General features: G+C 39.8%; 1 protein-coding gene across 7 annotated transcripts in view; it reads left to right on the forward strand.

Moving 5' to 3' along the window:
- Positions 1-7,503: 7,503 nt before the first annotated feature.
- GPBP1 (GC-rich promoter binding protein 1) overlaps positions 7,504-25,106 on the forward strand; it is a 35,323-nt gene continuing 17,720 nt past the window's right edge. For 2 of the 7 annotated variants that reach the window (XM_064437788.1, XM_064437794.1), the window contains exons 1-4: positions 7,504-7,581; positions 8,463-9,518; positions 10,330-10,397; positions 24,697-24,816. In XM_064437788.1, the coding sequence (XP_064293858.1) occupies positions 24,754-24,816 (63 nt within the window). In that variant the 5' untranslated portion in view covers positions 7,504-7,581; positions 8,463-9,518; positions 10,330-10,397; positions 24,697-24,753. The other 5 variants (XM_064437792.1, XM_064437790.1, XM_064437789.1 and 2 more) reach the window with 5 other exon arrangements.

The following is a 25,106-nucleotide window of genomic DNA, read 5'->3' on the forward strand; positions in this document are numbered from 1 at the left end:
TAAGGCACAGAAAAGTTAAAAAAAACCACAGCCAAAGCCCAGTGCAGGATCTTCTGGCAGATTTTCACTCTGCCAAAAGTGAAAATCAAAACAAGACAATGCTGATTTGAAGCTATTACATCACCTTCACAGATTAAAGTTTGTATTTCAGGGATATCAAAGGTAGCGTTATTTCCCCCTTATTTAAAAATACAAGGAGTTTCTAATACCAACATGCAAAAATGCCACTATGTAAAAGTAGAAATATCACTTATGTTGGGTGCATGTCCAGTAGGAAGGAACCGTATCTCTAAATTTCCAGTTCTGTATGAACAAAAGAGAGCCTCTGAAATTTGTTCAGAGGGATCTGGAAAACAGCATAACATAGCTCCAGGAAGATAAGTCTGAGAAAAAATATTTAATTTCCTTTTGATCCTATTCAAAGCCTTTCATACCGTTAATTTCCTTGGGTTGCCTTTTTTTTTTTTGTGGTGGGGAGAGGGAAAAGTTGGCAAAGTTTTAGATGACAGAACCACGCAACAGATAGTAGAAAACTCTGCTGCCTGTTTTCTTCCACAAAAGGAAGAATAAAGAAAGAGCATCACCTGAGAATGAGGTAGATTTCCCTCTTAACATTGGTTTGCATCTAACCTTCTTAGATTACTAAAGCTTTGCTGGGGCATTCCAGCCTGGTTAAAAAATGGAAGAAAATTCCAGCTAGTCAGGAAGCTAGTTTTAGTCTTTATTGAAAACACTTGTTAAGTGAATCTTGTTTTGGTCATATGTGATGCATTTTTTTTTTCTCTCAAAGGCTGATTGGTAAATAAGGCAAGAAACTGCAACAGCTGAGCCCAATTTACCAAACTTGATAGTACTTCTTTTTATGCCAAAAAAACTCAGGAGATCTTTGAATTGTGAGCTATATCACATTATGTTTAGTATATATGACAAAATTTAGAGTTCCAGCAGTTCTAACAAACATATCTGAAAAGTGGTATAAATTTGTGGTGTGTGGTTTTTTGTTTTTTTGTTTTTTTTTTTTCCTGGAGTGATTTCAGGTGAGATTATTCTCTTAATTAGATCAGTTCATATGGCTGGGAGACACCAACAGCATTTACTGTAGGTGCTTCCTTTATCAGCTCTGCCTTTATAGAGAAACAACACCTCTCTTCTGTCAGTGTCCTAAGGTAGGTCTCTGTAGTAACTATACATGCTTTTAAAAAATATTGTAATATGTGCATTGGCAGTGGGCAAAACTTGCAGAAAATCCATAAAAATGGTTTTCTTCACTTTGGCTATGAAAAGTTTCTAAATTAATCTAGGTATTAAAAAAAGTCAAGTTGGTATCACTACAGATTTTTTTAAAGAAAAGGGGGTAAAGCAAATAGTTTGGGCTATGAAATCAACTTGCCTCAAAATGAGATCTGCTTATATTTAAGCATGTGCCAGATCCTATCACCATGCTGCTTATCTAGTCTCCTTATTTCAAAACTAACATGCTTTAAGTTTGCAAGTTAGCTAGGTTCATTTCAGGGAAAATACAGAAATTTCATTTTATAGAGAAAAGGGTAGGGTAAAGACATAATAATCTTTTACCTCCAATTAGTATAAACAAAAGAATGACCTCTGAGTTCTTATCCTGGATTTTCATTAGTGTCACAAAGAGTGATACTTTTAAGTAGAAACAGTCATTCTCTTGAGAAAGTTAAAATGATCGATTAATTTCAATAATATAGATCAAACTTATAAATATGTGTCATTCAAAATTAATACTTAGGTATGGCTTCAAAATATAAACCATTACCTACAGCTTTATTGAGGTCTTTGTCCCAATGGTGCTCCTGTCAAAGTCACTGGTGATTTTAAAATTGAAATTCTTCAGAAAACAGTGAGTCAACAAGCGTCTATGACCTATGCTTTAATTTTCAGACCTGTTCTGTACTTGCTAGTTGTATTAAAGTGCATTGGGCATGGAGATGCTCAGAACTCTTGGAAAGTCAAATAACTAGATGCTATACATACTACGATACAAATAATAGCAGTCAATTCTTCAATACGGTCAAATCCCATTGTCTTTTTTGTGTAGCTAGACGCTCTGAAATCCTGAAGCAACTAGAAAAGTCATCTTACCTTCCTCTTCTGGAAGGGATAATACACATAAATAAAGAAGCCCAGTGTTCATCATGTTACTGGAAATGATAACGACTAGATGTTGCTATGCTCTTTTATGTAATGCTTCCACTCTTGTTACTTAAACTGTTTCATACTGTGAACATGCAGCTGAAAGATATTTAAAACTGTGCAGTAAGAACTGTTTGTTAGAACTGTGTTTGCACTGAGGAATTCTCATTGTGTTTGGGAGATGATTATGCAAATACACCGCTGTTGAGAAGAACATATTAGAATTGAGTTTTTATTACTAATATTAAGTGACCATTTTCTTTCTAGTTTTTAAATATTGGGCTCTCTGCATCAGAAACTTTCTGTTTCAAATCTGTATTAATCAGAGCTTAAACCTGTTATATGAAAACTTTGATTTTGGCCTTCTGCCTGATTCTTTGGTTCAGACTGATTGTATATTGGGTTTTTTAGTACAAGGTCAAGTGGTTTGTACATTTTCATGGACTGACAAAAAAAGTGATAGTAAGAAACTAAGTATGTTTCCATATTTTTCTTTAATATTTGCTTAATTAACAACCTGAGTGAGTAATATAGTTGTGTAACTATCTTGTATTCTTGTCCTGGTTTTGGCTGGGATAGAGTTAACTTTCTTTGTAGCAGCTAGTATGGGTCTATGCTTTTGATTTGTGCTGAAAACGGTGTTGGTAACTTGGAGATGTTTTAGTTGTTGCAAAGTAGTGCTTATGCTAGTCAAGGGCTTTTTCAGCTTTCCGTGCCCTGCTGTGTGCACAAGAAGCTGGGAGGGGGCACAGCCAGGACAGCTGAACCGAACAGACCGGAGGGGTATTCCACACCCTATGGTGTCATGCTCAGCATATAAAGCTGGAGGAAGAAGGAGGAAGTAGGGGATGTTCGGAGTGATGATGTTTGTCTTCTCAAGAAAGTGTTATGTGTGACTGAGCCCTGCTTTCCTAGAGATAGCTGAACAACTGCCTGCCCATGGGGAGTGGTGAATGAACTCCTCGTTTTGCTTTGCTTGCATGTGTGGCTTTTGCTTTACCTGTTAAACTGTCTTTATCTCAACCCATTAGTTTTCTCACTTTTATGCTTCTGATTCTCCCCGCATCCCACTGGGCCTGAGTGAACGAGTGGCTGCGTGGGGCTTGGTTGCTGACTGGGGCTAAACCACAACAATTCTACTCCTACAACAAATGAAAGTCAGCATGTTTCAAGTGCCTGCCAAAATACACTGTTAATTTTTGGTCTTGTACTTCATCCCATCATCTGAGTTTGTGCAGTAAATAATTTTGAATTCATTTTACATGTTTCGTATTGTTAATGGAGAAGCTGCAGCCCAAGCACTCGCACACCATTCAGGGAGCCGCACACACACCACCCGAGAATTTAACATTGAGGACTGGAGTCCCTTTGCAGTGGGCAGCCCCACTGAGCTGGCAGGTGCCCCTTTTCAACTCCTTGCTCACACACCCTCACTTTTGGGTGCTTTTTCTCCTCTCAGGCTTGACCCTGAAGCAGTGTCTCAGCATGACATAAATCAGATGAATATTGAGTGGCACAGCAGTGAAGAACAGCTCAAGCTGGCTCCCTCTGGAGAGGGACCCTGAACCAAGAAACCTCTGGGCACTTACACCCTTACAGTCTAAGTTCCCCTCCCTTCATACAACGGTTTGGTCCAACAGCAATATTTGGGTCTGGGGTTGTCATCATCTTCCTTATTGGATCCTTTCTCTGTCTTCAGTAGGACACTTATTATCTTAATGGATGCAGCTTCTGCTGATGGTTGTGGCTACCTGATCTGTCCGATTTGCACCACTTTCAGGGCCTTCCTTTGTGTGGCTAAGTAAAAGTTCGGCATACAGGCAGCCTATCTAGGTGAATGTTCACAACTTGTGACCTAAGGCTTTAGCAAGAGTTGCTTCTAATGCCATGTCTTGTATTCTGTTTGAGGTAGAAAGTGACTTCTACAATGATATTAAAAAGAGTTCTAAGACTTCTATTTAAATATGGATGGTTAGTATTTCGTGAGAGTTAAAATCTCTGTAGTGTCATTTCTTAGACCTCAGTATTTCACACACATTTTTGCTTCACTGTATTTATTCAGTGCTTCCGTATACTGAGGTAGGTGGTCCCTGAGTATGAAATGAGCTACTTCTCTTCCGTTATCTCACAGTCTGTAGTCTGATCCTTAAATCACAGAGTATTGAGAGTACTAAATTTGGATGAAAGTGCTAAATATGTTTTTCTTCTCTCATTATCAAACTACCCAGAGGTACCTCAGTCATTCAGAACCAGTATTTCTCAGCTTGTTCTTAAATCTCAACTGTTGTCTAAATTCCACATGCATTACCCTTTGCTTATATCATGGTTCATTAAAAGAACTTTTGAAAACATGTGTGAGCATCACTGGCAAAAATCTTGGCCTACTTTCCCAAGTTTGCTTAACAAAAGACAACTCTTCATATGGATGTATCTTCCCCACTGCTTAATTTCCAACATAAATATCATAATAAACTCCTATAGCAGTTTTCCAAAGATGTGTTATGCACAGCCTACCTAGTTTCAGAAGCTGTTTCTGTTAAATTTTGATCACTTTAATGCTCCCACCCTTTTCTGTGCTCTATATGCTTCTGAAGATCCAGGTGCAGATTGGGTTCAGAGGATCAAATAACATGTTTAACGACCAAAATATGCTATAAATACTACTTCACAAATTTGCCATACTGGCAGTCTTCCATCTTTCCTCTTGTTCTCTTCATCAGTATTGGAATATATATGGTTTTATCAGTGTAGTTTAATTATTCCCCACACAAGCAAAACAACCTGTATTAGCAGAAGCATTCTTTTGCTGGTATAAATCCTGTGTATACCAGGAGAACTAGCTGCTATAGCTAGGCTGTGCATGGCAGGAACCTCTTCACCACCCAAAATCACGTGCCAGCAGACTTGCAAATTCCTTTAATCCGCACACTCAAACAGTGTTCTGTTGACTGCTGGAAATGCTTGAATGTTTGTGACATGTAAACTAAAGTGTGTTAAAAAGAGGAGGGCTCTTGATTTGAATCCAGTGTGAGGTTTGCCACTTATGTCTGTAAGGTAAGGACATCACCTCAGCTGTTTGCTGGGTCAAAGCCTTGGTTTTCATGAAGTGGAAATGGCATTAACCATCTTTTATGAAACAATTGGAGATATAAATCAAACCCATTTCCCAATACTACTTTAAAGTAATTTCCCCGATGACTATCACAGTTTTTCCTGTGGTTACTAAAATTTATGTGGTTATTGTCACCAGAAGGAACTAGAAGGATCATATATGAAGCAATGTGAATGGAAACCTATTAGGAGGACTGATATGGATAAATTCATAATCTCCTGCTACTTACCATGTTTCTTTTTTGATACCCATGGTCTATAATGTATTGCAAAGCCAAAAGATGCTCAGAATAGCTGTGCAGCGTGAAGGTTTTTGGCTGTAACTCACTCAAATTAATTGAAAGTTCATTTCGGATCATGAATATAGCCTTAACTGTGAGTTGTCAAGGTGGCCTGGAGGTGCATTATTGACTGTATGGACTTTGTTTTCATGTTGCTTTGGGTTCACCTCTTATCTTGTTTTCCTAGATACTGTTACCTGTTATATTTCAGGATTGTATATGTTGCTTTGGGACTTGTATATGGTCCCTTTTGTCAGAGCTTTCTTGGTAGTACTTGTTTGAATCAGACAGCACAGTGAGCCCTAGAGTCCTGAGAGGCTTTTGGTGGCTTTCCCTGATCGAACCAACCTGTTAGCTTCTAGCTGGTACTGCAGCATATGTCTGTTAGGATTTAAGTTGTAGGTTATAAATTTCCATTTTGAAACAGATTTTAGTAATGAAACTCAAGAGTGTGGGTAGTTTTGGTACTATGCATATACATGCAGTCTTGCTTGGCTCCTTGGCTGGTGCCATGGTTCACAGTTGGGCCAGGCAGCGGAGCACTGCCCTGCCTCCCCTGGTTGTGGTTACAGGCTTGGCATCAGGCTGCGAAAACAACCGAGGGCCAGGGGGTGCGGTCCGTCACCCCGCCTGGGAAGCCTCTTGTCGGCAGCACAGGTTAAGTAAAAGGAAAACAATTTCAAGGATGAGGTAAGGAAAGGAGATTTCAATGCAGTCAGGATTGGGACGGGAATCAAGACAAACACCATTGCTCTTAGAAACTGGGGTTGACTACTCAGGGTTGAGCCGAAGGTAAATGTGGCCGTGGCCGTTTTGAGACCTTCTGTCAGTTGTTTTTTTTTTTTTTTAAAGATGAGCCTCTCATGTATTTTTCTACTTTCTAATTTTCTCAGTTGTTGATTTTTAGTAATTTTTCTGGTAACTGTTGCTTTGTAGTAATTTCTTAGTAATTTTATCAAAGGATGACAAATGGGTTATTCTGACAGCATATAAATGCTTGCAAACTACCTGAAAATATCCTACTGTTTGTCAGGACTTCAAGGCATTTTTGTGTTTAAAAAAAAAAAAAAAAAGAAGGTACATAATTTCAGTTCTTATAATAACCTAAATCTCATAGATGAAACTGCCATTGAAAGAAAATCCAGAATCAGACGTGGGCTCTGAAAACACTTGCTAGTACCCTTTCCAATTATATGTAAACATAATTTTGTGTATGTCATTTTCACCTAATTAATTGCAAAATAATTTGGCTTGCGTCGATAATGAGATTTCAAAAATGCAAAAGAAGTTACTGCGAACGTTCAGTTCCCAGTCTGCAAAACCCATCACGTTTCTTTCAGAAAGGCGCTCGCCAAGTGACTGCGTGTACGTTGAGCGTATTAACACTCGCGCGCTTGTACATTGAAGCTGTATCTGTGGATTCAGGTAAGGGGCCGGTTCATTTTGCTGTTCGAGTGGCGCTTATCGGCCCCTTTCCTCGCCTCGGACCCCGCCGTTTAACCCCGCCGGCGGGGCGAGAGGTGCTCGCCCTTGCGGGGTGCGGAGGGACCTGCGCCCCCCGGGAGCCCGCCGCGCCCTCCTCACGGGGCGGGGGGGCTCTCCCTGGCACCCGACGGGACCGCGGCACGACCCACCCGCGGCCCCAGCACCGCGACTCTGTTTCGGTGACGCGTGTCGCTACGTCAGCGTCGCATCGCCGGCGCTGGCAGGGGCGGTGCCACCGCCACGCTGCGCTGAGGTGGCTGCGCCGCTGCACGATTAATTACGGCGGCGCCGGGGACTCCCGAGGGCGGGGCGGGGGCGGGGCGCGCTGGGGATTCCCCCGCCGCCCCGCACGGAACGTTCGGGATTGTTCCGTGACGTCACGGCGGGGGGCTCCCGCCGGTGGGGCGGGGTCACCCCCATCGGCGGCGGCCGGGAAGCCCCGCCCCGGGCTCCCGCGGGGTCGCGCGGCGGCTCTCGCGAGGCTAGCGCGCGCCGAGCATTGCGGCTCGGAGCGGCGCCATTTTGGGAGCGAGGCGAGCGGGGGGTGTGTGCGTGTGTGTGTGTGTGTGTGTGTGCGCGCGCGCGTGTGTGTGCGTGTGCGCGGCGCCCTCGCGCCCGTGGCCCCGCGGTGGGGGGAGGGGCGGCCGGCGGCAGCGGGGCCGGGTCACCCTCAGGCGCGGTCCGGTGGCGGCGGTCCGGGGGCGCCGGGGCCGGGGGAGGAGGCGCGGCGGGGCCGGGGCGGGCACTGGCGTGCGGGGCGCCGGGCCGCCCCCTTCCCTCCCCTCCCCCGCAGCGCCGCCGGACCCGCCCTCGGGGTGGGCAGGGGGAGCCGCCCCCGGCGGGGCTGCGGGGGGGCGGTGCGGCCCCCCGGGAAGGCAGGGCGATCGCCCAGCGGTCGCTGGCGCAGCCCTTCCCGGTGCCCGGCGCGGCCCCGCGGCGAAGGGCCGGTCGCGGCGGGCAGGCGGGGGCTTGCCCCCCCCCCCGCCCAAAGCGGGGCAGGCAGCGGCGGCGGAGCGCGGGGCTTCCCCCGCGGCTCCCGCCGCTCCCCCGCTTCCTTCCCTGCTTCCGCTCGGTGTCCCTGGCCCAGGTCAGCGCCGCCCTCCCGGCTGCTCTCTGCGGACTGCTCATCTCCCCGATAAAATGAGGAATGCCCCCCTTTGTTTTTTTCTTTCTCTTTTTTTTCCCCTCTCCTCCTCCCGGGAACGAGAGGCAGGAGAACGTTTTCGCTGACAGGCGTTTCTCCGATAGACGCGACTGCTGGTTTCCCCGGGATGTGAGCGAAGGTTTTCCCCAGGCTTCTGAGCTCGGGTTCGGCTTTCTGATGGCATGTGTGTTTGCTTTTTAAGCCCTGGGTTTATGCGTTTGTCTAGCGCCAGTTTGGAGTTCAAGAGGGAAACCTGATTGTCCTGGTTCTTTTTACTGTAGGTGGTTTGGATTACAGAGACATTCCTGGATGTTTGCAGCCTTTTGCTTCGGCTGGTAGGGGGATAAAAAAAAAGCCTGAAACCGATCTGCAGCTTTTGTTTCCTGCGAAGGGGGAGGAATATCGGACGCTGTTCTGGGATTATTTGTCCACACGCTTCATCCTCAAAAGTCTTCTGAAACAATCAGTAGACGTCTGAGAAGCGAATTGGGAATCTGAAGTCGTGAGCTTTTTCTTTCTACTGGTGCTGAGCACCTCACCCTTGGACGCTTTTGTCCACATGGCATGGATACGTGGCTAAAATTATCAAGTTCTGAATACCTCAGCTCACAAAATAAAGTGCTTTCTTGTTTTTAGACATTTTCTTCTTCTAGGCAGCGTTCTGTCTGAGTCATAGGCATAACCAGTTTTGTTAACTGGCTCCTGGTTAAACGCAGCCTGAGTCACGGTGTAGACATTGCTGACAAGTTTCATGGCAGATATTTTTTCCCTTGTCTTATCTTTTAGATTTTCTGACATAGCCTTCTGTCATTTTGGAGTGAGACCTATTTTCTAAATGAAGAATCTAATAGATGTTTGTTTATCATTTTTTCTTTTATATTTTATTTAATATTTTGTTGAAAAATGTTGTTGCCAATAAGCAGTATGGAGGTATCCAGATAGCTGTTGTTTACAAATGCCTCTGTTACCCGAAGCTAGGATGTTCCACAGTTCAGATGTGAAATTTGGAGTTTTGGCTTCACAGTTTGAGGTGTAAAAAGTGTATTTATTTCACCTGGAGCTCATGCTTCTTATAGTGATATGTACATGGAATAGACAAAAGAAGAAGCTGTCAGAGAAAAAAAAAGCTTTTTGAGACAGTGTTGGCAATTTTTGGAAATAGCCTTGTGGAATCTGTTAGCAAGAAGGATGGGTAGCTGATTTCTGTGGTGTCAAATCTATGTCAAACAGCTACGAATGTAGTTTCAACAAGAACTTGGGATATTATCTCAAGGAAAACAAACTGGAAGGATATAAATCACACAGTACTAACACCTTGTGCAGTCCTCTTGGATTAGGTAAGTGGTGTAGTGTTCATAAATCAATTTATGTTTGAATAAACATTTTATCTGTAGAATGGTTAAACGAGTAACATTTACTGCCTGGAGGTTGTTGGGTTTTTGAGAATGTTGAAATGAGCTTGCAGAACCTAATTTTTACATGCTGTTTTTAATAATTGGTGGAATAATTCTTTTAAGAATTTGGAGAATATGTGTACAGGGAGAAATATGTAGGCAGGAGTGTGATTTTTTCTGGGAGATTACAAAATAGGTACACCTAGACTGAATCCATAGGTAACAGCCTTCACATTTATATTGCATTCTCAACAGTGAGCTATTATATTTATTGAACAAGTATGCTGGATGGCTTGCATATCTCAATCTTTCCATTTGTATTAGATGTCTTTGTACCATGATGGTAAATAATGTAGGTTTTGGTTGTGTGTTTTTTTTAGATTTTTTTTTTCTTTTAATTTCCTTCCACTGTTCTTTGTCACTTGTAGAAGCCAGATATTTTTTACCAAAAATAAATTTACTGCCTATGCAGTAACATATAAAAACCAATTAATGTGTTGATATTTTAAGGTGGGTTCAGGGTGATTTCCTGTTCTGTAATGGGAATGAATGAGCCTGACTGGTCTACAAGTATAACAGTACAAAAAAGCTCCACCTTTTTGGAAGGATTCAGAACAAAATCCAGTGGTGAACTAGTTCTACATGTTACTTTTAGATTTATTGCTGTCCTAATCTGCCCATAGTGAGTAAATGTTTCTGAAGATAGTTGTAGCTTAAATGTTTAAACTAATATGTTTACAATATTTTTTTGTAGGTTTGTGTTCAGCTGAATTGCTACTGCCTCAAAGAAAATTAGGATGGACAGAACAACTTAATTCAAAAGTCAGTGGTCATTTTACTGAAGTTCTTTCCCTCTTGCCCCAACTTGATTATTCACAAAGCTTTAAATAATTAAATATTTATTGGGTAGACTGTAAACTGAGTGTCTGGTAAAGGTGACACATTTACATTAGTCCCCATCTTAAAAAAATTTTTTTTCACAGCTTCTGCAATACTGAAGTATTAGTAGTAGTGAGGTACTGAAAACAAAAAAAGTTTTGTCTAAGGGCAACGCAGAGATGTTTGGGAAGATGGCTTCTATTAAAGCCTTGTAGAAAAAGTACAGTTAAGCATGTGAAACTGTATATAAAGATTACTATAGTGCTTTTGCCCCTGTAGGTTGTCATTGTGACCACAAATGAAATACTTACATCTAAGTTTTTTAAATTCTTAGGCTCACTGAAGCAGTTCTATTCTGTGTTTTGTCTTGTCAGTATCTAAAGGTTGATGTGGCTTCAGTATTTTGCTTTCTTTGGATTTTTTTTATTTTAACTTCTATTGCAATTTTGTTGTTTCGAAAATATGGAAACTGTGGAACATGAATAAGGGGCTGTTTCTGTAATCTCTTGTGACTGTGGCTTCTGACTCTTCTATGTTGAGTCTCAGTGTGGCTTGGGATTGACTGAGTGAGCTGAGGCACATGAGAAGAAACCAAACCAACAGAGAAGAATGATCTTTCTCATGCCTTTAGTTGGATTAGTCTGAGTTTTGTTTGAAAGCATTTGGTAGATGGAAAGAGTTCAGGTGTCAGTGGCCATTTAATTTGATTTTTGTATATTGTATGGTCATAAATAGTAATACAAGTACTTGCTTCTTAGCTCGTAAAGCGATGTGTCTTTTTTTCAAACTATTAAGGTTCAGTGCTGGGAGATACCTCTTTACAAGAGGCTCTCACTGAAATCAAGGAGCTGTATCCTCCACTTACTGTCTTTGACTTCTTCATCTGGATTCTTTCCCTTCTGGATGTTTTGAAGAATTTGCTTTTTAGCTTTGTTAAACTGTCTTGACATATCTCTGTTTGCTGGTAGGATAATTCTTTTTCTCTTGACTGTGTTTGCACTTGGGAAGTGCAGTTGTTCTTATTTGTGTGCATATGTATTTGACAAGGATTCAGGCATATCTTACAGCTGTGCCCTTGTACCCTAAGCAATATTCATACTTGGATGACGCCCACTGAGGAGAAAATGCCTAGCATGTTGGTCCACTTTAATTTCTCCTTTAGGTTTTTATTTGTATAGTGCTGACAGTGTGTTAAGCGGGTTGTGGACAACTATGAAGATAAGGTCCTTGCCCCCGAGAGCTTATACTTTAAACCTTGATGTAAACATAGCTTTTGTACTGGAATAACTGTCAGCAGCTTGGCTCTTTTACTGATGTGTTATTCTGGTAGCATCCTAAAATGGGTACATTTGTATTGAGAAATTGTCTTGAGTGGGACAGGCTGCTCTGCTGTATGAAAAAACTGTTGGTGGAAGCTTTTAAGAGTAAGCAGAATTTAAACTTACAGCAAAGCTTGAGTGGAATTATATCTGTAAAGTGATAGAGGGAAATTGTGTAGATACTTAGCTTTGTTGCTACTTCACAAGTTAACGTACTTTATGCTCCTTTCCCCCCCTCCGTTTTAATGAATTTGTCTTGTTTAAAATGTGTGGATAAAACTGTGACAGTGATAGTTCTCATTGCTAGACAGGATTTACTCCTAGTGCTAAAAAATAAAAGCAACTTCACGAGAAGTTATTGATGAACTATTTGCAGACCTTATTATAAATGAACTTGAATGAGACTTGGCATACTTTCTGGTTTTTGTTGCTGTGTATGTTTGAGCAGTAGTATTACACAGTAACTGGTGATAGTGTCCTGTGTGGTGCTATCAACTCCACAATCAGATGAAATACACAAGATTGTTTTGCTGATTCATACGCTCAGGATATGTCAAAACCACTACCTTTTTCAGCTGCTTTTTCTTCAGATCTTTGTGAAGACTCTGGAGTGCAGAAGAATGCTCTGTGATCTTATTATACAACGTATGCTGAATGGGGTGGTGATGTTATTGCATTTCAGCTTTTGGACTTTGAACCTTGTAAAGGGCAAGAGATCAGTATTTAGCTAGCTTTCTGCTAAATGGTACTGCAAGTGTGTGGGGTTTCAAGCAGAAGGAACCTGGCTGTAGTTTACCTTCAAATACGAAGTTATTCTGTGTTATCAAATAGTTAGATATTTATTTTTTTTTAATTTACAGTTTGGTACAGTGCAAGAAGGAAAAACTTTTTCTGATAAAGTGATTATTAAGTTATTTGAAGCACTCTCATTAGCTTTGGTGGTTTCTAAACCATTTCCTAAAAGATGTTTTGATTGTTGTGACGTTAACATTTGATTCACAGAAGTGATGTAAACCCTGTTGCTTGTGACCCACATATATGTGTAGAAAGGGGACCGTACAATAAAGAGCAGTGGTTGGTATTTTTAGAACACCACTGTCCCTGCAAGTCTGCTGACATTCTAGATCCTTATGCAAAACAAAGTGTGCTTCACTTGATTCATCCTCACAAAAGGACCTTGAACCCTAAGTAGAAATGAAGGTGGGTTTTCCTTAAGCTTTTTGTGTGTTTTGGTTTTTTTTCCCTAAGTCACTGTAAAGCTAGGCTTTACTAGAGAATGTGTTGGCTTTAAATGGTGAAAAAATTGACCATTACAGTTTGACTCCACACTATTCTCATACCTAGGCATGTCATAAGACTTTTGGAGGTGTTCAGATATGACAGAGGACTTCGCTCCTTCTTCAGTGTTCTGCAGGAAGCCTTAGTTATCACACTGTCTTTGAAAGATGAGGCAAGAAGGTAAATTAAAAAAAAAAAGTATAAGTATTTTCTTTTATTCTTCCTTGTTGTCCAGTGCTAGAATACTCACAGTTCTATACTGGATGGTGGGAACAGTGAAACTAAAACTGGAGATTTTACTTGCTCTGCAGTAGCAAAGTTGAGAAAGAGGCTTTGGCTGAACTGTTCAGAACTTTCTAATGTCTGTTGAACCAGTGAGAGAGAAAACTTTTAGAGATTCAGCTCCCTTTCCTTTTATTTGAGATACAAGTCTTTGACAACAAAGTTTAGAGAACCAAAGAACTTGAGAGAATTAGCATACCCAAACTTAACCTTGTTTGTAAATTATACGTCCATAAACAGTCTCCTACACTGAAATGCAGTGTGTGTGCAACCCCCACACTTCCCCTTGAAAATGTTAAAAGGTTGGTTGTAAAGACTTAATCTCATTCTGCTGTTGTGGCTGTGCATTTACATGGGCAGAAAAAAAGAAAGGAAATAAATAATCTTTAGTTCCAGTAGTTCTCATGCTTTTGCAGCAATTTGTGATCAGTAGAAATGCTTCCATTTTCAAAAATTCTGTAATGCTTGTGTTAAGGTTGAATATTGTTTTCTGTTTTATTGGCATGCAAATTTTGGATAGCAAAATAACTTGAAATTAACTTATTTTGTTTTGTTTAAACTAAATGAATCAAAGTAAGATCTCTAATAAGCTGTGTTTTTAAAAGGGTAATGAAAATTGAGATGTATAGTTTAAACAAAAGTATTGTTTGAAGCTTATACTTACCAACTTCAAATAAGTGCTATTCTTGACTAGAGATAACAGGGAAGAATTTGTTGTAACAAGGCATTTTTTAGTTGAAAATGTGTTTTGTGGCAGAGGAAAAACTTGATGGAATGGGTTGTTTTAAAGGCCTGCTTAGTTTGAGAAAAGTACTGAATGTTTTTCTTTACGAAGAAGAGAGACTCTGCAGTTTGATGGCTAGGACCTGTGCATATAGTTTCTTTGCCTAATTCAGAGCAAAACTTTGTAGTTTTTCCTATGGATGGTGCTAAATAAATGAAATAATCATCTGAAACTGGCACAAGATGGGAGAACTGAAGGGTCAATTTATGCTGTAGCTTGGTTATTCCAGAGCTGCTGTTTTAGTGAGAACTTTGCCTGCTGCTTCTGTTCTTCAGCAAAAAACAAACAAACAAACAACAAAAACCCCACAACTGACTTTGGCAAATAGCTGCTTTTTTTTTGTTGTTGTCATGAAATGCAGTACAGTTGGTGTTTTGTGTATCTCTGATAGTAATAATTCAGTTTTACTTCCCTGCTAGAAAACTGTGTGCCTCCTTTCTCTTCCTGTGAGATGGTCACCCTTTTGTAAGGTGTCATACAGACTTGCTTATTGGGTCTCTCTGAAAGTCATATACACTTTGCTTGTCTTCTGGACTTAATAAGGATTTGATATACTTGCTGAGGCTCATTACTGAGGAAGCAAAGCAGCAGCAGTAGCAACTCACTTGAGACACTAAATGTATAACCTTTTATTTTTTCCTACTGTCATAAGAACACTGTAGTATGCTTTAATTCTGATGGCTTACAACCTTCTTTTACCCCATTATACTAAAATTATGTTGGCAAGGTGAGGGTGGGTTGTCAAACAAGGGTGGAGTTAAGGTTCCCGTGTATAGTTTGTAATGTGCTGTATTTACAGTAATAACAATCTGTGAGGCATTAGGTAAAAGATCAAAGGTATGTTCCACTTAGATATGCACACATCCTAATTTTAGACCTTCCTTAAAACTAGGAGTGTGTATATATGTGCTTTTAACATTCGTTCTGTTCATGGGTTTCTGTATGCTAATCAATAGACAGAATTTCTAAACTGGTCTTCGGGGAGAATCAAGAAATTTGAATTTGTATCTCCCTTCTAACACTGGGAATTCATGGCTTGCTTGAAGCTTCCCCCCTCTGTTTATAACTTTGCTACCCAGTGTCACAGAAACTACTTCCTGTAAAATAATATAGGCTATCCACAGAGCATAAGTAGTTATAGAAGTAAACTTTTTTAACTTGTCTCTAGATTCTGGTGAGATGGATTCAGCTGTCAGGGTGGTTTCTTTTTTTTTTGTTCCCCCCCCCCCAATTTTTAGCATTATTTTAAAATTTGCTTTCCTGTAAAATTTTAGTCAGCTCCATTTAAATTGCATGTCTTTATTAATATGGTAAATCCATAAGATGGCCAAAAGCATACAGTTTTTTACTAAAATAAATTTTTAGCTTCTAGGTGATTTGGCTATTTTACTATTACACTGACCAGCCTTTTCCTTATGGTAGTGATTGCAACCATTTTTGTCTGTTTCTTCATGCTAGGATATTATAAAAAAAGCAAAGCTTTTTTTTTTTTTATTCTGGTAGTTCAGACAAAGAGTGTTAGCAAATGTGTCTTGCCAACAGTAATGAAACCTGTCTTAAATATTGAAGACGGCTTTCTGGGCTAGGGAAATATTATTTTGTACTCTTGAAGAGACCTCCCTGAAGTTGGATCTCTTCAATACCAATGGGACTGTCTGTCTTCTGCCAGCTAAATACTGGTTAGACAAGTTAAACAACATGCACTTGAAATTGGGTGGGGATGGTCTCTGATCTCATGTCCTTGTCATCTTGAAGTTCTGCTGTGCTTTTTTTTCTCCACCCTCGGTGGAGAAAGGATCAGGTTAGGGAACACTTAAATAAGATACGTGTAAATCCATGGGCCTTGACAAGATGCTCCCATGAGTACAGAGGGAGCCAGCTGATGTCATTGCAGTGACATTCCTGGTTATCTTTGAGAGGTCTCACGGTCCTTGGGAGAGGCTCTTGAGTACTAGAAGAGAACAACTGTCAATCCTGTCACTAAGAAGGGTAAGAAGGAGGGTCCAGGGAACTACAGTCCAGCCAGCCTCACTTCAGTCCATGGGAAGGTGGTACAGCAACTAATCCTGGAAACTGTTTCCAAACACCTGAAGGACAGGAAGGTGAGTGGGAGCCATCAGAATGGCTTTATGAAGGGGAAAGCATGCTTAACCAAGCTAATAGCCCTCTACAGTGTGGTGACTAGCTTGGTAAATGAATGGAGAGCAATGGATTGTGTTTATCTTGACTTCAGTAAGGCTTTTGACATTGTCTTCCATGACATCCTCATAGAGAAGCTGGCAAAGTATGTGTGAAGAAGTGAATGATGAGGTGTGTCAAACTGGCTGAATGGCCAGACCCAGTTCATCAGGGTTGTGATCAGTGGCACAAAGGCCATTTGGAGGAAGCTGTTTTTGCTGTACCCCAGGGTTCAGTACTGGAGCCCATACTATTGAACATCTTCATTAAATTCCTGGACACTGGGACAGAGTTTACTCTCAGCAAGTTTGCAGGTGATACAAAATGGGAAGGAGTGGCTAATACACTGGGTGTTTGTGCTGCATTCAGAGGAACCTGGATAGGATGGAGAGCTGGACAGAGGATCCTCATGAAGTTCAGCAAAGGGAAAATGCAAAGTCCTGTCCCTGGGGAGTAGTAGCTGCGTATGCCAGTACATGCTGAGGGCTGATGAGCTGGTAAGCAGCTCTGCAGAGAAGGACCTGGGGGTCATATTGGGCAGCAAGCCAACTATGGACCAGCAATACATCCTCAGAACAACGGCTACCAACATCTCCCTGGGCTAGATTAGGAAGAGTGTTGCCAGCAGGTCAAGGAGGGTTAATCTTTCTCCTCTACTCAGACCTGGTAAGGCTGTATGTAGAGCACTGCATCCCATGATGGACTCCCTGGTACAAGAAAGATATGGACTTAGTGGAGCAAATAAAGCAAAGGACCGCAAAGAAGGTTAAGGGACTGGAGTATCTTACCTATGGGGAGAGATGATACTCTTTTTGATCTTCTAATGAAGTACAAGTTGGTCTTCAGTCTTTTGGAACACCCAGGGAGTGTTCTATTTAAATTTTTCAGAAGATACTTTACAGGTGTAAAACTAGTAAGCCATTAAACTCCTATTTTTCTCATGTAAAATTCTGTGAAGGTGAAAATGATGAGGGACACTTTGGTAAAGCTATTGATGGGACTATAGACTGTTGGGCAAGAGTATACAGTTACAAGGTAGCAATGGTTCGTTACAAGGTGATGCTTAAAGTTCATAACCCCTCTCTGGTAAATGGAAGAGTTGTATTGAGACATTCCTCCTGTTATCTGCAGTGGGTGTGGACCTGGGAAAGTAAAAGGTAGGATTACATGTTTTTACACTTGAATTTTAGGAGTTGTAAGACTACTATAGTGTTATAGTTTAATATATTTAAAATGTGATATTAAATGCATTTTCTCTAGTTAGAGCTACTTAAACCAAGTAATGAAAATAATCTCAAAATCAGTTAAATGTGAATGCATATTGCCTTATAAGCCATAGTCCTTTCAGGATTCTGTACTTTAATAATCGGGCTCATTTTTTCTTATTTGACTTCTTCATAGGAAAAACACCTATGGAACTAAAATTCAGAATGCTTTAATGACATCTACTTGTTCTGCTCTCTGCTCTTGCAGTATCCCAGAAGTTAATTTCTTCCCCCATGCCCACATCTGTGGGCTCTCATGTCCAGTAACACAGCCAGGGTAGAGATTCCTTTGAGATGAATTCTCATGGGAGTCACTTTTCCAACTCCTGAAGAGTATTATGCACTTCCAGGGGTGCTGTATGGCTGTTTTTAGTGTTGTGTAAGCAGAGGGAGAGGGAGAGAGGGTTTCTGATGCTGGGAAGATTTGGTGAATGGAACTGAAGCCAGAAGAAATTCTGGATAAAGGGTCATTGTTATAAGGAAGCAGGACTGATCACTGAAATTATTTGTTTGTGTAACCAGTTTATTCCAGACCTCAGTAGCATTGTTTTCTTGATGATATGTTTAAGGCCAGGTTGAAGACATTAGTAAAGGAAATCACTATTCTTCCAATGTGTTAGCAGGAGCTGTGCAGGAGACATTATATGAAGGGAGTCTGGTTATATCATAAGTGTTCCAGTGTTTGAGTTGGAGACTTGGGCTTGGGGTTTGTGTGGTGTTTTTTCTTTTTTTCATAAAGCTTAGTCAGGTCTAGGTGTTATCAGCATTTTATAGATGCTGGGGGTGGGGGGTGGGGGGTTGAAGTCTAGGTTGGTCTGTCTTGCTTTACCCTTTTGCTCCATAACATTTGGCAGCACAACCGCTTCATGGTTTAGCGCTGCAGCTAAGTGAGTTAATAAATGCATGCAGTTCTCTCTGTAGTGACTCTACTGTTACCCTGTCTGTAATGAGTCTGGTATGTGACTGCACTGTATTCCCATTTTTTAATGTGGTAAGTAGAGATACGGACTGGACTAACAGATGCTTGCTAGGGTTCTGCGTTATGCTTAGCCTGTAATTCCCGCATGCTTCACTAGTGGTTAGAAAGTACTGCCATGTATTGCCAGTCTCCCTGTTTGGTGAAATTGCTCAGGAGTAAAGGAGGGTGAAATCTTTAACTGATGTAGCTGTGGTGGCTGGAGTCCCTAATCTAGGACAAATGGTATGAGAATGAGCAAGCATTTTTTTTTTCCTTGTCTTTTTTTCTTTCTTCTGGTAAACTTTGGGGAGGAAAAAGAAGAGATTGTTAAATAAATATTCTAGTGCAAGAAAGTGCACAAATTTTATTAAAGTGTAAGAAATGGTGTTTGTTAGATCAAAGATGTATTTCATAACACTGTTTTGGATAGTTTGTTTGACTGGATCTTCTTGATCTATGTACTTCATGTCCCTGTTTTATGAGTTAACTACATGGAGGTTTTGAGCTTACAGGCAAGCTTTGCACACGAAACTTAAATGTTAGTCATTTTGGCTGTTCCATGTTTTGTCCCAGTAATAGTGAATTAAAGGTTTCAGGTAAGGTGAAAATTGTAATATAATATGAAGCTTGAAGAAGCACTTCACTAAAATGAGCTGAAAACAAGGTAATCCAAAAGTTTATGGGTACAGGGTGTTTTCTGCTTTGGTACTATATTGAATTCTGTCTGGTTTTGTAGGGGAAAAAAAAAAAGAATTTGATTTAAACTTGGTAGTAGGTGGTCTTCATGCTTAAAGTTTTTTAAACACTATAGTGATTTCAAGCAGTGGGGGAAAGAGGGCAAAAAAGTTGCTGGGGAAACAATATTCTTATACAGTTACTACCTAAGATGGGAAAAAGTGGATTAGTTATTACAACGTTATCTTTGTGTACATGCTTGTGCTACACACATTAAACTCTTTAGTTACAATTATTAGTTTTTGACTTGGAAGCATAGCAGGAATTGGCAGGCTCAAATACTTGTCCTGTGTCTTAAAGTTATTCCAGAATCTTGGCCTTCTGATCTTCAGGGCTGTGTGTCCAGCCTAAACCTACTGCGGTTGGTATCTTCTTGTGATTCTTACGGTGTTTTGGGTTAGGACATATCTTTTCTTGGTAGAATTTACTCCTTCATATGTTTATAACCACTGTTTAAATACATCTGAGATCCTCATTTTGCAAGGCAAAGCAAGCCAATTAGTTTTCTTAGACTTTTCGTTTCCCTTATCAGTGAAATAGTTCATTATTTCATCAAGAAAAACTCACAATTTTGTGCTGTTATTCTAAGTGCGATTTTACTTGTATCTTTTCTGTGGTGATTTAAAAAAGAAAAATGTAGTAGTGCAAGGAAAATCAGCTATACTGTTTAATATTTGATTTCTTAATTTGTTATGCACAAGGTAGACTAATGATAGTTGGTTTAGTTCCTTTTTCATTTTTTTTGCAGAGTTTTGGGAATTGACTGTAGATGTTTTTTCTTAGGCTTTACACAGAAGTCTTGACTCCTGATTCAAGCAGTTGCTTTCTGCTTCCCTTTTCTTAGCATGTTACTTTTTTCTAAAACAGGCAATGTATTAAGTTTTCCCAAATGCTGTTTAGATGATGCAAATAAGTTTGTTTAAAAAGTAGTGTTTCCAGCTGCTTTACAACTGGTGAAAAATAGTTTCTGTCACAAAAGGACCTTATTGACTCAACGATAAACCCCAGCCCAACTGTGTTTGGATGTTGGTTAAGTATACTCTGTGCAGTGTTCTTATTTCAGCTGCTAATGTTGCTGAAAGTGGATGACTGAGTTAGATGTATGACAAATCTTTTCACTGTACATAATTTGGAACCAGCTGTTCATTATTCCTTGGCATTCACTGCCTTCATATTGAAGATCATATTTCACAAAACTCTGGAATTCATTTTATATAATTGAATACTGGAATAATTATTGCATGTTACCTGAAACAAAATGCTTTACAGCCTTTTCTCAGATCCCCCACAAGAAGTAAAATTTAAGAACATGTTTTTTTTTCTTTGCTGTCCACAACACAGTGAAACATAAATTTTATCTAAATTTATGGGCTATGGAAGGCTTTTGTTTCTGAAGTCACTGTTCAATACTTGAATCAGACATCAGAGGCTATTGCTGAGATGAGACTGAATATTTTGACCAGTCTGATTAAAGAAATTTAAATGCATTTGAGCGCTAATGGTATGAGGATAGGAGTGTTTCAGTGTCTTTTCCTTACCTTTCTAGAATTGTGCAGCTCTATTTCAGTAATAGACAACCTGAGCCAAGCTAGCTTTTATGGCAATTTGGTAAAAGAATGGCAGATGTGTTTTGACTTTGTGCTGCTAGGGAATGCTGACGTAAACATTCAGTGGTATATTTTGGTCCTACTCTTTTGTTACCAAAAGAGTTTCTACAATCAGTGGAATCGTGTTTGGATCTGTGGTGTTTATTTACCTCAATAAGCTTTCTTCTGACAGCTATATTAATGCTGGGAGTAAAACAGCTGTTTTATCAGTGTTAATGAACAGCAGTTGATCCATTGTGTGGTGTGTACATAAGAGAAGGCTTACTAGCGGACAAATGGGTTCTTCATGTCTGTCAGTATAATTAAAGCAGTTTCTTGTAAACGCTTGTATGGGTGCATTCTACTGATTTTCATTCTACTTAAATACTTTAAATGGGTTTGTTAGTTGGGTTTTGTTTTGGTTTTGTGGGTTCTATGTTTCTGAAAAGCAGAATTATTTTTCTCAAGTAAATTGCTGATCAATGTTACCTATTTGTCTTAGTGGCTCCTCAGACTTTGTAAAGGCAGCTCTTGTTTGGTGTCAAGCTGGAAGGATCTATCAAGTAAATTTCTAAAGAAGTCTCTTTGGTATTTTTATTAATAACTTAAATCATGAAATAGAGTGTATGCCTATTTGTAGATAGTATGGATTTGAACAGAGATTGCAAGTGCTTTGGGCGACACACAATGCAGAAACGTCTGACTGATGGGGACAGCTTAAGTAATGGGCCTGAATAGCAGGAAAAGAGACCTGGTGGAAGGAACCTTCGTAGTGACGGGACGTGTTGCCAAATAGTGTGGTAGTCTCAGTTGTTGGTCTACCTTAAGTTGAAAAGCAAGCTGTTTTGTTCCAAGGTGATCATGAAGGATTTAAGCGTAATAAATCCTGCCTGTGGCAGCAAAGTGGTCTTGCTGGCATCCCATTCTCACTTTTTGTGATTTGTTTTCAATTTACCAAAAATATTTTCCTGAGAATGAAGAGTATCCTAGAGGTATTGAATATTTGCCAGATCATCAAACCAGAGTTTGTGCTTGTAATGAAAATGTTTTTATGTTAAAATACATTCTAGGACAAACTTGTTGGCAACGTCAGAAAGCTAGGATCTGTAAGAGTATTTATGAAGACTGATAAAACATGGAATTGGCAACTTAAAGCTGGGCAGGCTATGTACTATAAAATATATTTAAAGAAAGAGATGTTAATATTTGTCCTTTCCTGATATGATGTTTGTTTCCCAGTTTAATTATGGCTAGGGTGTTTGTGCCTCTTGGAAGTTAGTAAGGTTTAATAATGAAAATACTAAATTTTCCCATGTCTAATTGCCAGACCAATAATATGTACAATCACATGAGAGAAAGTGTTTTCTTAACTTTGGTAGTGTGGAGACCGATATCCTCAATAGTTGCTTTTCTTGGTAGTATTTACTGTAAACCTATGAAATCAGTCATATAGTGTTTTAGAATGACATCTGTGCTTTTGTTGCTGCTGTTTTTACCAAAAACTAGCTGGAAGAATTAGGCCTAGAAAAGTTTTTCTTCTATGGGCTTATTGAAATTTCAGATATTCTGCTGCCGACTTTGCACTCTGAATATTGTGTAGTTCTGGCCCAGGCCTCTGTCCTTACCACTGCACTGTACTGCTTCATAGGAGAGGTCTGAATCATCTGACATAGCAGCACTGTCAAAAACCTTTTTAGAACTTTTAGATGAAGAACTGAGAACATTAGGAAGACTTTAATCTGCTTCTAGAATGATTTTTGCAGGAAGAAATATACACCCAGTATCAGAGAGCTGTGGACGAAGCTCTGTTAAAAACACCTTTGCAGTCCTCAGATACTTGGTGATCACCAAATCTCACCTGACCCCTTGATTTTTGTGCAAAAGGTAAAAGGTAGGTATGTTAGTGAGTTAAGAATAAACTCTTTTCATAACAATTGGATAAATAGTAGTGTTAGGAAGCTTGACTGGTTTTCAAAAAACACAAAGATGAATTTGTTAAGAAGTCATTGTTAGTGCCTTTGTCACATACCTAATAGCTGATTCACCAAAACTTGGTAAAACCTCTTGGATCTTTGTTATGTTCTTATTCAGTATAAACCTAATCTCTCCCTTTGTTTTCTCAGACTCTAAGTGCCTTGGTCTGGAGATTTTCTTGTTGTTGTCCTGATCTTCCAGTATTCATACCTGTCTTGATCCTTTCTAAGGATTTTGTGATTCTCCTGCTAGGAGATGAGAACTGTATCTGAGGGAAAGAGTTTAAAAAAATTTCCTGCTGCAGTCTGCTCATATTTAATTTGGTATTTCTTAATTTAGCATCTCTTGTATTAGTTGGTCTGTAAACATACAAACTTTTCTGTTTCGATACCATTGCTAAGCATGGTTAATCAGTAAAAGCGAAGTTGGTTCCTATTAAAAAGAGAAGCTGTTTTTGTGATGGTTCTGTGACTCTGGAACTTCCTTTGTTTGTTTTTTATTAGTCTGATGTAATTAGGTTCTTCAGAAAATTTCTCTGGAATTTGTGTTGAGGTTAATTTAGAACAGATTGTTGGATGACTTCAGCAGAGTAATTTATAACAAGTTATTTGGGTGAGACATACCTTTAAACTTGTCTCTTTAAATGATAGTAGATATTGTGCATCTTAGCTTACAGTTTAACTCTGGTATCAGAGGTACCTAAAAACCTAAGTATGAGCTCGCAGCATAAAAAAGAACCGGCAGCTCAACTAAGTGCAGTTTAATACTTGTGGATCTGTTAGGCTTCCTTTTAGAAGCTAGAACATTCTCATATGTCACTGGAAATCTGCAGAAGTCTGGTTGAGGCCAGAATACAACAATTATCAGTTACCAAGTTCAGATTTCATAGCTCTTACTAATACTTACTTATGTTACAGCAGCCTTAGATTAAAGTGAACTACATCTATGTTCGCTTACTAACAGATGTGTAATCTGTTTTGCAGAGATGTGGAATGCATGTTTATATGGGTCTCCCTATGAAATGCATGTGGGTGTTTATTATGTTTTCACTAGCTGAATTTCTAATAGTGTATATATCATATGTAGGATATTTTTGAATGATTGACAATTTTGCAGTGTCGAGCTGCAGAGCATGATTCAGATACCCTTATAATTCAGGCAGTGTCATCCATTTCTTTCCTTTCTGTGCTGTAGTTCAGCTTCAGGTAATATAGTTCACATTTTCTTGCATTCTCTTGCTTATTGAGAGATGTTTTCCTACCTGTGGGGAGAGTGTAGGGTAGAAAAAGTATTATTGGATTTTAATCTTCAGCAGTTACTTTGTCTTGCCCATTTTCCAACTAGAGAATTTTACTGGATATTGACACTGTTTTTGAGCATGTAGACTTTCCATTGAATCTAGAGATAAGATGGGGTTTATGGTGGCCCTGAGCATCTAGTTTATTGTAAGGAACCATAATATAGCCTCTGAGACTAACTTTTAGGGACTAATTAAAATCAGCTGCTTCTGGGAAGCTAGTGAAATAGCTCCTGAAATCTGTTCTGGAAAGTACCGGAAGGTATTTGAACCAGCTAATTTTGCCACAGTTTTCTGGATCAGACCTTGCACAAGCTGTTTCATCCCATTTATAAGAGGAAATAAAGGAAGGATGTTACAGTTGTATTTTCATGATACCTGCAATACATTTGATTAGTGTGATACTTTGGTAATAAAAGCACAAATGTGATGCTATAAACAAGATGGGGATAGTTAGGTTCTAAACCAGACCTGTGTGAGAAAATAATACCAGAAAACAGAAGGGAAATAATTACCAAAACTCAAGTGCAATCCTCTTGTAACATAAGCACCTGAAAAGTACACATTTCCTGTTTTCCAATTACAGGGACTTGCCATGAGGTGCTGAAGCCTTCTTTCATTGATTCGGAAAGACTGGACCTAAATGGCGCAGCATGACTTTGCTCCAGCCTGGCTTAATTTTCCTACTCCACCATCATCAACAAAGGTATGTTCTTGTTCTTTTGAACAGGTACGCTCATTATTAAAGAAGTCTAAATGTTATAACCTTAATCATAGTAAAAATGCAAATCTCTCTGAATAGGGCGATAACAGATGATATCTAGCAAACCTTGTCATGATTTAAGTAGATGTACCGTGATTGTCAAGCTCATACCTCCAGTAGAACTTTTTGCTTGAGCAGCTGAGTTCATGGAAAGAAGCATGTGCCTGGCCACATTATCAGAGCTGTTGCTGGATTTAAGGTTGCCATCACTGGGTGTTTAAAATGAATTACCA

This window comes from Phalacrocorax carbo, chromosome Z, assembly GCF_963921805.1.
Source record: "Phalacrocorax carbo chromosome Z, bPhaCar2.1, whole genome shotgun sequence".
Classification (NCBI taxonomy): Eukaryota; Metazoa; Chordata; class Aves; order Suliformes; family Phalacrocoracidae; genus Phalacrocorax; species Phalacrocorax carbo.